We start from the raw sequence: 16,299 nt of genomic DNA, 5'->3' as shown, positions 1-16,299 counted from the left end.
CACTGTTACAGTCATCTCACTCCTCTGAATTTCGCCCTCCGAAACTGTAGTAGGGAGTTTGAGGCTTGGTGAGAATTGTTTAAACATAAGCTAGCACCTAGAGTTTATCCACTTCAGCTTTTTTAGATACATTCTGTGGTGGAGGACTCTGTTTGCTTTTATCATCCCAAGAACTGGTTCAGGGCCTCTGTGGTCTTGCAGATCCTTCTCTGGCAGTATGAACTGTTTTCCCCTCGTTTTGGAGATTTCGAATGTATTCACTGGCTAGTTTTGGTATGATTTAATTTACATGCTAGTGCTTGGTTTTTCGATCTTATGAGGTTTATTTTGCCTCTTTTAAAATTTCCTAAGGAACAAGGACTCAAAGACCGAGGTGTACTTCCCTAAGGATGTCCATTGCTCAATAAAAGCTTTTCAGTTCATTTATAAGGAAAAATATAATCATGAAATAAATGACATCGTTTGTAATGTAACCAAAATATAATGTTTAATATACCAAAATGGCTGGTGAATCACACCGTCATGCTTTTTAATGTAGACATTACAATTTTTCAAAGAACCAACATTTGCGTAGCTTATTAAATTCACTAGTTTCGTGGTCCGCTTGACCAATGAATATCTTTCAATTAATTAAGGTTTTTAGTTGAGATAAAAAAGTCAGTGTCACGAGCGGGATTCGAACCCACGATCTTCGGTTACATACGCCGCTGCTCTACCGCTTGAGCTATCGTGACCTCGATCCACTCGGACACTAACCTCCCACTAAAAACCTTAATTAATTGAGAGATCTTCATTGGACAAGATGACTACGAAACGAGTGAATTTAATAAGTTTAAATGAAGTGTACCTTCATTAAAGCTCTCCGTGGCCATTTCATTTGTCGCCGAGAATCAAATAGATTACATGACATTTGAAAAATGGTGTCCGAGTGGATCTAAGTCACGATAGCTCAAGTGGTAAAGCAGCGGCGTATCTAGCCGAAGATCGTGAGTTAGAATCTCGCTCGTAACACTGACTTTTTTATATCAACTAAAATCCTTAATTATTTGAAAGATTTTCGTAGCATTTTTCCAACAAGTTCATGGTGTTTTCTTTATTATAGGCATTTTTAAATATTTAAGCAAATTAATTTCAGTTAAAACAATAATTCTTTGTATAACCAAAATGTAATATAAGGTTCCACTTGACATACTGCCTGAAAATCTCCAAGCGCCGGCAAACAAGAAACATAATATTCAATTATGCCCTTTAAGAATTTCATTTTCGTAATTAATTAATTATCAAGTGTAAAAATATCAAATCTCTTTTACGTCCAAGTTCGCACGTTTATTGTATTAATGATGTTTAAAAAAGAAGCGAAGATGCTTTTGTACGCAAAAATTTTCCAAGAATAAACTAATTACGAAGGAGATAAGATCAGAATTTAGAATTTAAATAAATTATTACTATACATTTTTATATATATTACATTTATAATTCTATAATTTATCTGAATTACCGCTGTATATCTTGATTAAAAATATATATGATTAAGATACTAAGGTCTTTTGATTAACGTGATAAAACAAAGTTTTCAAGAAAATTAGTGTCGCCTGACAAAGTTCGGGAGAGACAATCGATGTAGCCAATTTTCAATCGGTTGGCTGATGATTTCTCAAAAGTTGTGTCAGTGTTCAATCGGGGAAATTCAACTTATCAAGTGGCTTCGTTAGTAACTTTTAATATATTTGAATTACATAATTTTCATTAAATTTGTAAAATGACTTGTTAGAGTTCTTTCTGGCTAGCCTCAAATATTTATACAATAATTTATTTTTGCGCTAGTCAATGTCTTGACGAACTGCGCCTATGCAGCACATAAAAGCTGGACTAAATTCCAATACGTTTCTGTAATTTTTTATACAAATCCATTTTACAGGAGTAAGAATATATTCCATTTATCCATTTATAAGCCTTATGGAAATGTTCAAGCATACCTAATGATTCTAAAACATTTAGAAAACACGGGTGGATATGTTAGGAAAAGATCACCAATCAAAAATCAAATAAAAAAAGACACCAAATATCTCAGATAGTATTAACATGTGATATATTCTGACCAAATATAATAATACGAAATTCAATTTTTGACACTAAGCGACTAAATCTAATTAAATAATAATAATCTAATAATTAATGATAAATAATATTAGTAGATTTTCAATTAATGGTCATTCGTTGAGCACAATTCCGAAAATTTAGACAAGTCAACTTGCAGAATAAAAGAGCCATCAATCGAGTTAAATATTTTAAAATCGTCAGCAAAAACCAGGAGAGACTAGAAGAAGAAGACGGATTAAATTATAAAAATACAATGTAACCAATTAAATTTACTAATTTCGTGGTCCGCTTGACCAATTAATATATTACAATTAATTAAGGTTTCTAGTTGAGATAAAAAAGTCAATGGCACGAGCGAGATTCGAACCCACGATCTTCGGCTCGATACGCCGCTGCTCTACCACTTGAGCTATCGTGACCTCGATCCACTCGGACACTAACTTCCCATCTCAACCCCACCTTTTGAATTTTCCCTCCTTTTTGCTATATTTCAAATGTCGTGTAATCAGATTGGATTCTCGGCGACAAATGAAATGGCCACGGAGAGCTTTAGTGAAGTATAGTTCATTTTAATTCATTAAATTCACTAATATCGTGGTCCGCTTGACCAATTAATTAATTGTAATATATTAATTTGTCTTAATAAAATGAAGTATACTTCACTAAAGCTCTCCGTGGCCATTTCATTTGTCGTCGAGAATCCAATCCGATTAAACTACATGTGAAAAATGGCAAAAAGGAGGGAAAACTCATAAGGTGGGGTTGAGATGAGAAGTTAGTGTCCGAGCGGATCGAGGTCACGATAGCTCAAGTCGTAGAGCAGCGGCGTATCTAGCCGAAGATCGTGGGTTCGAATCCCGCTCGTGCCATTGACTTTTTTATCTCAACTAAAAACCTCAATTAAATGTAACCAATATCGGACCAAGGTGGGAACCCTGGAGAATGCCCGAAGTCGCAATCGAAAAGTCGCCGCGAAAAAGAGCCTTCATCGTTCAATAGATTATATAGGTATGAACGAATCCATTTCAAACTATTTCTTTGAAAACCTAGACATCGTATAGACAAGAGAATTAAATGCCTTTGACAAATCTGTGTGCGCATCTAACTGGAAACCACTTTCTATGTTATTGATAATAACCTATTTCAAAAGTAACATTCGTATTTGCGCTGTAGTTTAGAATCTTTAATAATAAATATTATAATTTTTACACGTAGATCCAATAAATTTTATTGTGCAGTTCTTTATATGATGTGTGTTTCCATGGCTTATCTCTGTCAGGTACGATTTAATCATCAAATCTCATCGCGAGAAAGATAAATCATTAAATCCTTTTTATGGAGTAATAATAAACAGCTTATAGTTTTTATTTTTCCTTGGAAATTATATTCCTGCAAATTTCACGGAACTTTTGGGTAGGAGTACCGAAATTAAAACTTTTTATTTAAACATTTACCAATCTTAGAGCAAGATGGAGAACATTCAGAACAGTATTTATATATCAACATGCTGAGTGGATGGACTCAAATTATTGTAAATAAGACAAAATAAAAGATTTTGGAAAGCTGAGTTGCCTTAGGACGTCTGGGTTCCTGTACAGATCAATACCAGCCTCCTATCGTTCATAAACAAATAAATATTCCTGGCCAACATACCGTCTAAATTAGGTCCAAATAAAACAAATTTATTTTTAAAATACAAAACACAACATGTTTTTAGTGTACCATAGTATTTAAATAATTATTTTATTGCATGTTAAAGGGGTAAAAGTGTGATTAACCTTTTTCAGTGGGAAGGCATTATAGAATCATAATCATTTATTTTTGAAATCATTCAATTATATATATTAATAACAACCTGGTATAATATTTCACTTAATTATTTATTGCGCTCGCTACAAATATTATATTCAGTTGATGTACTTTAACGCAAGAATAAACTGGATCACGGTATGATCATGACGAAGGTTCAACATCAATTTCTACTTCCTGTTTTACTGTTTTAAGATTATCATCAAGGCAAAACAATTTTAAATATGTATACAAATTGACATCATTAAGGTTTTAATATACACTAAATATTAGACAAACTTGAGTTCCTGCTAAACTTTCAAGCAAAAAACCAGGCAAATGATGTGTTCAATTTTGTTTATGACACACTTAAATTGCCTTGACAGCTTTTATGGTCAATGAATGATGTTTTATTGTTGCGTCATGTAATTATTGATTGTAAGTTAAGCGCCAAGTATTTGATGATGTATTTTGATTAGTTCTTACGTGCTATTATATTATTATTATTATTATTTACACTTTACAAAAATATAAGTACAAAAGGGTGAAGCACATTTTGCTGTAAATTAACTATATAACGTAAAGGGTTTTTATTTATTTATTTTTATTTTTTCCCTCTGTGTAAATATTGAGATATGTTTAAATTAGTTCTTTTTTTTACTTCAGATCAGGTGTATGATGCCAGTATTTTAATTTCTTTGTAAATACTGTATATATTTTGTAAATAAAAATAAATTTTAAATTTTAACTTTCAAATTATTTTATTATTATTATTATTATTATTATTATTATTATTATTATTATTATTATTATTAATTGATTTTGTAAATAGTGTCATGCCAATTTAAGTTGGAAGATATCTTTAATGATGTATATATCATTATTTTGCCATTCGGCTCCCCCCTATAATAGCTATTGCTGAAATACAGTATTAATCTATCTATCTATCCATCTATACCCTAAATAGATTTCAAATTTCTTTGAAAAACGACTAAATCCCAAAATTGCTAAGGCCTGTGATCTAGAATCCTGATTATTTATGAGTAAAAGCGTGGTCGATAGATCTAACACTTAAGAACAGATGTCTTTTCACAAATGAAACAAAAATTTAGTGTAGTAAAAAAAGTCAGTGTCACGAGCGGGATTCGAACCCACGATCTTCGGCTAAATACGCCGCTGCTCTACCACTTGAGCTATCGAGACTTCGATCCACTCGGACACCAACCTGCCATCTCAACCTCACCTCTCGAATTTTCCCTCCTGTTTGCCATTTTTCAAATGCCGTGTAATCCATTTGATTCTCGGCGACAAATGAAATGGCCACGGAGAGCTTTTGTGAAGATATACTTCAGTTTAATTATTAAATCCATTACAGTTCGTGGTCTGATTGGCCAATATTCGTATGAGCCATGATCCGATTCTGTACCCTTTCATATTCAACGGATATTCGACATTTTATGTTTTATTCACCTATCGAAAGTTTCCGTCATAAATCTAATCGTAGCTCTTGAATTATTCATTTTTCCGAATGAAAAACCGTGTGGTTAATTTAAATTTTTTACAATTAAATTTTTAGGGGTTTCGGCAATTTACACCCATCATTAGAATGGACAATATCTTTAAAAAACATAAGTATTAATAATTGTTAATACTTTACAAAAGAAAATATTGTAGACCTGATGATGGGTGTAGATTCCCGAAACGAACGAAAAATTGAATTGTAAAAACGAAAAGAAAAAATTACATGGAATAGTTAAGACTTAAACAAAATATCCATGTTATATAATAAAAATTATTTACTTTCAATTCTACATAAATCCATATTTTTTATTATCGCGGTTTATGGCGGCTCTTCAGTTCTATTTCGCATTGGTTTTCCATCCTGCAGCTTTCGGCCAATGATATCAGTAAATCTTGGCAGATAGTATTATTATCTCGACTCTGTGAAAATGAGTTCTAGATGTCCTTGTTGTTAAAGAACGGCTCTTACTGTAAGTCCGTCTCGTTTGTAATGAAATAAAGCACATTTAGACTTGCTTCGCGGCTTGATGGCGTCAAGGGGGGGAAAGTCCCGTGACAATTCTCATGCTCAAGAGCTGAATTTGCTTTCGAGGCCGAAAGAACATTCCAAATTACCAAAATTTACCGACAGGCATACCTTTTCTTCCCTCCCGGAATAACGCACACCGTACAGAAATTTTGTCAAAATTGCAAGCATATTAAACTAATTTTAGATAGAAAGGTAAAATGATTGCATGTAAACCCGGTATAATCGGTGTTGTGTTATCTCGTATCAAATTTTTGTATAAAATATATAATTTCATATAATAAAGAATGTTCAAAATATTGGAATCGTATGTCTAAGAATACCAGTCTGGTTTCTTTTGAATCGATCGGACATCAGTAAAAGCACAGGGGGAAACGGAGACGTGCGTATTGGCCTGTTGAAAAGTTCCTTTCTTCTCCCTGGTCATACACGCTCCATTTCTCCAAAATTGAACTTCATCCCGTTTCATTCCCCCATAGAAAGTAAACAACCGGAGTAATTTTAAATGTGTCCACAGAAACGGAAACGTGAAACAAATTATTAATTAATCAAGCTTGTTTGAGATAATGAGACTAAGAAATAACGCAAAAAAATGAACGCTTTAAAAAATCTTTTAGCCCATAGAAGCAATAATTACAAAAACGAACAAAGAATTCTGTAATTAATTTTCTTTAATAGTCAAGTCTTTTAATTAACTTTGATTTGCTAATCGGTATTTTTAGTCGACTTAAGAAATTAAATTAGAACGCAGCTTATGAATTCAGTAAACATTTAGTCGCTTTTCTCCGTTGAACCCGGACCGACGGAATTTATTTATGATTGTCAATAATCTCAATTGTACTTATTTTCAGGGTCGTTCGGTCGTTCTGGTGAACTGTCGTTTTTAGAAGAGCCGACAGCCGAACAGGAAGTGAACGAAGGGGAGACGGTCGTCCTCGACTGCAAAGTCCCTCCGGGGGTCGTCGTCCACTGGGAACTTCGCGGAGTCCCACTTGACGCTTCGCCAAGAAGATTTATGAATGGCACTGATTTAGTTATCGCCAAAGTGCTCCACGGCGAGGACAGAGGGCCTTTCACCTGTGTCATATCCGACAAGAGAACCGGTTCAGATATTGCTTCAAGGCCGGCATATCTGAACATTAAATGTTAGTGTTTTTATTATTACAAACAAAAACATTTATTAGGGCGAAAAAATACATTTGATGGTGATAAGAGAATTATTGATACAGAAATATAAGCATATAAACAATGTTCTTTATACACTCAAAGGCAAAAAATGGACACTTGTATTTATTAGTTTAATTTCCATAATAACTACTTATGAAGATTAATAGTTGTCTTAAAACGTGAACACAACATTAATAACTTGTTGGTAACCTTTACTACCTTTTACACTCACTCTTTACATTAAAAAATAAGGAAAATCAAGACAATTTTATCCATTATTTCCAGAGCCAGTTTGTCAAGTGTGTTAATTAGATTTTTATATTGTATCCTTTGATCAAACAATAAATTTATATAAAAAATTTCGCCCGCCTTCGCATTGCATGATCTACATATGGGATCATCATTGTATATGGCCATGTTGGGTAGATGATTTCTCAGATGCCAGTGACCGGTTAATAGTCCTATCACTCCTTTGAGTTTATAGCCCTCTAACTAGCAGCGAGTTTGCAAGTTTGGTAAGGGTTGTTTTATATTAACTGTATCTGGCTTATTGTACTAGTTTCTTAGTTCACAGCAATCGGCTCGATCATTCTCTTAAGAAGTTAACTCTCCTTGCCGCAATTCCATTCCCTGGAATTTCTATGTATCCCAGGTTATGTCTCCATTTTCAGATGGGAGTGACCGCTTTAACTGTAACTGTAAGTTTGGTGAGGGTTTTTTTTAGAGTTTGTCGACTTTTCCGTTTGCTGTTTTAGGATCCATTTTGTGATGTTGGATTCTTCCTTCAAAGATGAGAGCCGGTTTAGTTTGTAGCAATGAGATGCTATGAACATGAGAAGACGTGGAGAATGCTTTCCTTCGTGTGTCACGCGTGAGTCATAGCCTTTTCAAAGACAATTAGTTATGGTCTGGGGTGAAATCACCGTCCAAATGATTATCATAAAGAATGGATCTTTGACTGCACTAAGGATGAGGGAGTCCTGATAGAAGCTGTGATCGCCCCATTTATTGTGAACAGCTTAGTGTTAATGAATGGTAATGGTGGACGGCAGTTAGCTCGAGCTGTCACCCATTACTTGGAATATGTCTGATAGGACGATGAATTATTCGGAAGTGGTTTAAATTGATCAGCACGTTCTCCTGACATGAATCCCATAGAAAAATTATGGCACATGAAAAATACGACGGGTTTGGAATCTACCACCTTCAACAAGCGTTGACCAGCTTCAAACCGCTCTTGTTGAAGAATGGGATTCTATTTCACGAGACGAAATCCATCTACTTACTCAATGCCTCGGATTTTCCTACATTTTGGTGAATTTTCTTTCAACCCATTGTACTTAAATAATTTTTATTAAATGTCATGAATTTCTGATCTCGTTTCGTTTGGTTAACATTAAAATAAGTGTGTTATAAGTAATATAACGATAAAAATATATATCGTTCGATATAAACATCAAAATACGAGTGTCGTGTTTTTCTCTTTGAGTGTATTATTGCTGTCACTTGTTGGATTCATAAGAACATCTTGGACCTTCTATTCTTATTCGTTGTTTCCTGTCAGATATCTTTATTTCGACATTAGTTACTTCAAACATTTTCTTAAAATGTTTTGTTTTACTAGATTTTGTTACCTTTTCTACTATCATTTTCAGACCAACGTTTTCTAACTACCGTGGAAGCGTTTTTTTGCATAGTTTCTGAACACAATATCGGAACGGAAGTGGTTTAATATGTCTGTTTCTCTCTTCGTCGAGAAACTTGAGCACTTTTAATTGGCCATTTACATTGTCTATTGAGATTTTTTTTAACGAAGACCTTTGCGTAACTATCATTGAATTTTGAGAAAGGAATGAAAATAAATTATGTATAAATTATTATTCTCGTCCACTCTGCATATTCATTCTAAGCCTATTCTCTGATTTTGGTGAAGGAGTAAAGCTTATGCCCAATTAATGTTGTAAATATGCTCGTTGAAACTAACCGCTTCCTCCAAATTGAAAAATAAACGTAAAAAATACGTTTATACAGAAAAAGGTTAAAATAATTAGCATATAATTATAACAATAGAAAAGAGTTTTTTAATGCTAAAAGCATTTTACATTCATAATGATTCTCTCGAATGAGGAGAAAAGTAATTTCATAAATTTGGTTTTTATTCGCTTCCTTCATAACACTGCTCTGGTGCATTTTTACACATATGCCAAACTTTTGAGTCTGGCACTCGGGTTATCTTCAAACGAAAGCAGTTCCGACTCACTCCTTGTTACAAAATCCTAAAATCAGTATAAGATGCTGCAATGAGTTTTTGGAAATCAGACCCGACCGATCCTGATCGGCGCCCCACAAGGGAGTATCCTTGGTCCATCCTTTATGCCGGTTATACTGCTGATCTCTCGATACATCCCAACACCATCCTTACAACTTACGCGGACGATACTGCAATTTTAGGCTCCTAATCCTACCCAAGCCACCTCCAATATCCAGGAGCATTTTGAGCTCATTAGAATATGGTGTAATGATGAAACTGAACGAGGACAAAAATGCACCCAAATTACGTTCACGCTGCTATGACAAACGCAGCGACATACGTAGTGGAACTATTTGGTACCACCAAACCGCATAACATCCAACGAATTTCAATCAAAGCATTCCAATCTAAAGTTCTCAACAGAAGATTTCTCCAGACCCCGCACTATACGTCCAATCACACTATCCACTACGACCTTAACATCCCAATCGTCCTAGAATTGATCCTGTTCCTCAAATTCCATTCCAATCCTCATCCTAACCCACTGTAGCCCCTTCCACTACTTCCTATCCCATGAAACCTCCTCGTCGCCCCAAAGGACCATGTCACCAAGACCACCTAAACCGATAACAAACTGGGTTCCAGCAATCTCATAACTAGTGCCCTCCGAGTAGTACTGGCCCGTATTGTAGGTGTTTTACACGGGATTCTATACCGTTAATTACAATTTGTAATATGTACACTTCTTATACAGGATACAAATAAATATTATTTCACAAATTAGTTGGGTAGTGGGTGAAAATTCCTCGCTGAAGATGGTGTGAAGCCGAATCGAAAGTAAAGAAAATAGAATTATTGTAAAGATTGTTGTATGCTGATGAGGAAACAATGCTGCTTCAAAATATATACATTGTTAACGTATCTGTTTGTCATAAAAAAGAAACCAACAAGTTAATTTGGATAAGTTCAAAAATATTTTTGTCATTACTATACTAAATTGTTTTCAATTAGAAAAGTATTTTAAAAAGTAAAGTAATATATACAATGATGTAAAACAATTGGGATTACCGGTTATAACAATCTGAAAAGAAAATTATAATGGAATGCAACAACGAGAATAGACGGACCGAAAGCGACCAACCTATCTGATGTTGACGTATTTGCTATTTCAGGGTTGCAAGAAATGGTGACGATTCAGAAAGCATCAGACGATTCTTCGACTGTTGTCGGTGGAGACCTGCATTTAACTTGCCAAGTCGAAGGGACTCAACCGTTGAAAATACAGTGGTTTCGGTGAGTTTCATTCAGTTGAAAGTTGTTGGTTTTAATAACTGAATATTAGGTTTACCCCGCAAAAAATATATTAATTGATAAGTTTATGATTAAATGCATGAGGCTGCTGGTAAAGTATTTTGTACTGTTCTTGTCATAATAAAGGGTTATTAACCACAAGTAACCAAATTATAATTTTTTTAGATGTTTCACTAGGGGAGGAATATTTTATTATTCTATATTTTTTTCTATATTTACATTCATCAAACTTTTCGTTCTTTCTGCTATTATTCATATATACATACGAAGTATGTTGTTCTATTCCTACATGTTTGTTCACATTCCAGAAACGGAGACGGTTTGTTAACAGTAGAAAATGTGAACACCACCGGAAGAGATTTGGTAGTCAAAGGGCTCAAACCTCACGACAACGGAGTTTACAGGTGCCTGGCATCAAATGACGCTGGAACCGCACACAGCAGCAACAGGATCGTTGTCAACGTTCCAGGTAATCTTGATGAAATTGTCTGTAAAGTCCAAACTGACCAACTGCCTAATTTTCATTTGCACAACTAACTTATTTATATTTTGAACCTGCAGTAACCTGCCAACCTCACTGACTTTTTTATAAGACATGACTGAGGTAAGAGGTCTGTAAGACAAAAATCAGAGAGCTTAGGTAGACCAAGATGATAGGTAACTACGAAATTATAGGTTTGTCACCCAGCAGACAGAAGAAAATCTCATAATTATCTTGTTTCCAAATCAATGTCATACTACTAGCATTTAAAAACTTTCAAGTATGACTTTATGGTTAAATCAGTTTCAAATTTTAAGTCTTAGTTCAAACAATGTAATCTTCAAAGATTAAATTTTGAATAACGTTCTCAAAATTTGGCAAAAAATGTTCGCCCAGGTATAAATTATTTGACACTTTGATCGTTTCCGATCGTTTGGTCTGTCAATCACCAATGTTTTAGGACATAGACACCGACGTCATCAGACATGACCAAATTACAGGTTCATCGCTCTGAAGATCTCAAGGATCACTTTAATTTTTTTCTCCATTTCCTCTTGTTGTCTTTTTCGCGTATATTCTTTTGTGTCCTGGGATCATTACGTCTTGCCTATTTTAACTAGATGTTCAAGTCTTTATTTACCATCTTAAGTTAATGGGTCCGACATACAAATAAATACATCGAGAATAAGCGTACGTAGATCGACCGATATATAACGACTCAAATAAATTTTGTTTCCCATACGAACGGAATTTTGGCAAACATCCTCAAATTGTGACTAATGTAAAATAAATCGTTTTGACAGGTAGCCAGTGGGCGAGAATCGTTGTCGTTCCGGAAGATACCATAGCAAAGCCTGGTTCCGACGTCATGCTTAATTGTGCGTACCAGTTTGTCGATGTGATTGAGTGGTATTTCAAGCAAACCGGGCCGCTGGAAAATTCTACGAGGTATGGATTAATTATATTAATTAATATAACTATGTTACTTCTCTATATACGGTACAATACTCAAAACTATGTATATATACTGGAAACTACGGTTACTAGAGTATAATCTCGTCGTTTAGTGTGATGATTAATCAACCAAAAGTGGTGCTTTTTATATCAGTGTATGTAAAAAATAGTTAAATCCGAGATTTCATTCTTAAATTCTAGTAAATATTACAGGTTCAAATGCAGTAGTTCTACTGAATGTTTTAAAGGAATACATGCTAATTCAATTCTTAATGAAATTTGCACATTATTACACACATTTGCACATTATTACACACATTTGCACATTAGTACACAATAAAATCTAATGCAACAAATCGTCTAAAATAATAGAATAATAGAAACAAAAATTATTTGATTTGGAATTTGGTGTCATTGATAAAAAAACTAAAAACAGGAAAATTTCCTTCAAAGGGGCCATATCAGAAAGGATGGAATGAAATCAACTGCTATTAAGTTACCATAGGGTAAACCTTATAGATTACTTTTTAAAAAGATAGTTCCTACTCACTGTAAGTTGTTTTGCAAAGATCCGGATTTCGAGCCCTTTAGATAATCATCAGGTTGAAGGACTTCTACAACCACGTCTCTCGGCATGAATTATAAATGCCGAAAGACGTGTTTGTAGAAGTCCTTCAACCTGATGATGAGCTAAGGGCTCGAAATCTGGATCGATGCAAAACAACTTACTGTGAGTAGGAACTATCTTTTTAAAAAGTAATGAACACCACACTCACTCCATCATTCATCATTTCTACCTTATTGTGATTTGTTTGATATTGACGTATTTGACATTTCACACTTTGAGATGCTTATTTTATTTGTTAGTATAAAAATTAATAGTACACCATATTACAGTTAAAATATACCCAAATGTATCAATGTTTACAATTATTTCCATTCTTATTGTTCACGTTTTTCGTATTAATGACTTATTTAATTGTGATGTAAAATTTAAATGGCATGCCTTTAATAAACTTATAATTTGTCCCTAACCGATCATTTTCGTCTGCATATCCTGTCTGAGTGGTCTGTCAGGCGCATTTCAGCTTCTAGCCGTCATTAGAATGGCTATGCTATGATTAGTGCTGACTCTGTGTAAGGAAGGAAATAAATACAATTTGGTATTTTTAATAATGTTTTCGTTCGTTATATTTCGTTAATTTTGTTCCCGATCATCTTGGTTTATATTCACAGTGAAGTAGTGCTGCTAGAATAGTCGGACCAAAAGTGTTTAGTAACGTCCAAATTTCAGGTTTATCACCCCAAAGATCACATGGATAAATCCCACAAACTATAAGCTCCTTATTGAGCATATCTCTTTTTTTCGTTCGGTGGGCTGAGTCGGCATAGAAGCTTTCAATCAGCTTTCAAGAGCACTGTGGATAGGTAGCCCTCTGAGGATCTGACTCATAGAAAAGCCATTCTTACCCGATAGGTATGCGAGGTTGACACTCGGACACTTACTTTCGGGTCAAAGCCGCGTATGTGTCCGGCACACAGAGAAAGGTTGTTCGATGTAACTGGCCTTTAATCTATATAGGGAGCGTGTAAGAATGCAACCCGATATATGAACCGTGCTTGAGCACAGCAACGAGTAGTCCCTTAGTGCGTGAGAGCCCAATTCGTAATAATGAGTACCTCAAGGTTAGTTATATAATAGGTGTAATGGGTGATAAGAGAAATACCGTGTACTCACTACCCTAATTGGGTAAATGGTATGTAAATCGGAAAGAATGTATTTAAGACGGAGTGAGAATGTGAATGGGTTTTGATTTAGTTCTGCATGCGTTGGGTGCTGAAATTACCTAGGAGTTGACAGCACCCGGAATCCAACCTCGGGGGCGGGACGGATAAGACCAATATCTGACCCCTGACTACCGAAACCCGAAGTGGGTGTTTCTTGAAGCCTGCCGGTAATATATTGTAAATTTCAAAAGCTGGGATTGCCTGTGCGAGAAGCGGTAGGCTCAACTCTGCACATGTGCGGATTTGGATTTATATAAATAAAATTGGAGCGCAATATATCCTCCGCCGTGCTTTCAAAAAATATATTCTTTTAATCAGAACTTCGAAATTATAATTAATAATTCACAAGAGTAACAAATATGATCATCAAATTACAACATCGAAACTTCCTCGAAAGACCGATGAAGTCTTTTTGCATAGTTCTGCTGTAGCTAATTGTGTGTTTTTAGTTTTTTATCATTTATTTCGGTGAAAAATTGACCCAGAAACAGTTTCAACCAAAGAAAGTTAATATTTTACTATTCAAATTTACAATATGAATGAATTTTGAATCCAGAACGGATCCATGTAGTACAAGACAGAATGTCAGTCAGGTTCCACGAATGGAAAACGGACAAACGAAGGAATCTGGTTTTAAAACTCAGAAAACACGTGGTGATTGGTATTGAACAGAATTGTATATGAACGGGAACGGGTAAACTTTACAAGACCCTAAAGACTTGAAACGATTTCGACGGGCTTCTTGTATATTATTGTCATCATACAGGCCGCTGTTTGTTCCTACTCCCGCACTTGTAAACAGGACGGTCATTTTGTGTACGGCCGGGGAAAAGGGTTAAAGAGCTGGAAAAATACTCGTTCAACTCCAATTTTAGGGCCTTGTATAGAACGGAATCCCTCCAGCTTGACAGTGTTAAAAACAACAAAACGGTCATACTTTTTTTTGGTGGGAAGGGTTGAAGGACTTTGCATGCTGTGGGAGTCTGAAGCATTGTGAATTGTAAAAGGTTTCCTTTTTACTATGTTTATATAAAACCAAAGCATCCGATCTCGCTTGGAAATAATTCGATATATTCAATACACTTCTTTTTTAAAAACGGCTCTCTTTCCAGTTTTACCTAAATACACTCAAAGACAAAAAACCGGACACCCCTGTTTTGTTGTTTATTTCAAACTATATTATTGTTATCGTTATTTAATACAACATAATTTACATACAACATACTCAATGTTAACCAAATTAAACGACATCAGAAATTCATGTTTTTGTCTAACCCATCTCTTTATGATGGCCCATAAATGTTCTGGCTATTTATTATGTCATTACATCCTCCAAGCAATTAATGATTGTTGTCCACAATAAATGGAACAGATGGAGTCACGGCTTTCAGAAGAACTTCCTCAATGTACCTTAGTGTGCAGTAAAGATCCATTCTATGTATAATCAGTTCTGTACGGGCATGGACGTTGATTCCACCCCATATCTTAACTGTCTTTGAAAACTGCTCATGAAAAAAGCGGTCTACATGTCATCTCACAGAAGGTCCCGGTCAACTGCTTGCCAGAAACTAAACCGGCACTCATCTATGAAGAGAACAGCTCCATTGTTCAAACTTCAAGGATTCAATACGATGCCTCTCCAGAAGAGAACTTGATGCGGGCAGACTAGGTTATTCTCTCGAAGCCTTCTGACGACGGTTTTTAAACGGTTACGGACTGTTTGGAGTTACTACCCACCAAAGAATCTGTTAAAAATGACGGTTCCCTAATGCAGTAAAAGCAAAACAATGATCGTCTCTAACATTCGAACTTCGCGGTCGACAACTACCTTCATTTAGATCCTAAACTGTTTTAGACCAACGTGGATTGTTGACGCCCAGAACTTGGGCTATGTTATGGACACAACATCCGTCGTTGGCCAAAGCTGCTCAGGCGAGATCTCGACTTAAAACAAGCCTTTAGGAAAAAAAAACATTTTACTCAAATTTATTGTTTTATAAAAAAAATCATTTAAAAAATAACTCATTCTACAGTTGGCTGTGGAAAGGATAAAACTGAACTGATTTTTTATATTTTTAATCTAAAGAGTGTAAAAGAATCCTTTTACAACACTATTTATTAATGAATATTCGGAGATCGTGCGGTCTGGTGTGAGGTAAGTTTTAGAAAAACATTTTCTTTATCGTGCCAACGTTTCGAACTTTATTGAGATCATCTTCAGGACTCAAAGTGTTTGTTTTCTGCGTAATTGCCTCATTCTTGTGAGTCGTGTTGAGAGTCACACCAGACCGCATCTCACGATCCCCGAATAAACATTGAATAACGGTCACGAAACACCACACATGTTATTCATGTTGTACTTATGTTTTAAGTCAACTATTTAATTTAATAACTAATTATTACGGACAATAA

At 35.0% G+C, this 16,299-nt stretch overlaps 1 protein-coding gene across 1 annotated transcript in view; it reads left to right on the top strand.

Annotated features, from left to right (window-relative positions):
* LOC106667014 (inactive tyrosine-protein kinase 7-like) overlaps positions 1 to 16,299 on the top strand; it is a 36,140-nt gene that overhangs the window by 10,183 nt on the left and 9,658 nt on the right. Inside the window, exons 2-5 of the mRNA XM_014394606.2 lie at positions 6,787 to 7,080; positions 10,526 to 10,646; positions 10,973 to 11,133; positions 11,949 to 12,093. Coding sequence (XP_014250092.1) covers positions 6,787 to 7,080; positions 10,526 to 10,646; positions 10,973 to 11,133; positions 11,949 to 12,093 — 721 coding nt within the window. The remainder of the gene's footprint in view (positions 1 to 6,786; positions 7,081 to 10,525; positions 10,647 to 10,972; positions 11,134 to 11,948; positions 12,094 to 16,299) is intronic.

This window comes from Cimex lectularius, unplaced genomic scaffold (assembly GCF_000648675.2).
Source record: "Cimex lectularius strain Harlan isolate CLEC.00 unplaced genomic scaffold, Clec_2.1 scaffold142, whole genome shotgun sequence".
In the NCBI taxonomy this organism is placed as follows: Eukaryota; Metazoa; Arthropoda; class Insecta; order Hemiptera; family Cimicidae; genus Cimex; species Cimex lectularius.
This window is presented reverse-complemented; position numbering and strand designations above follow the sequence as displayed.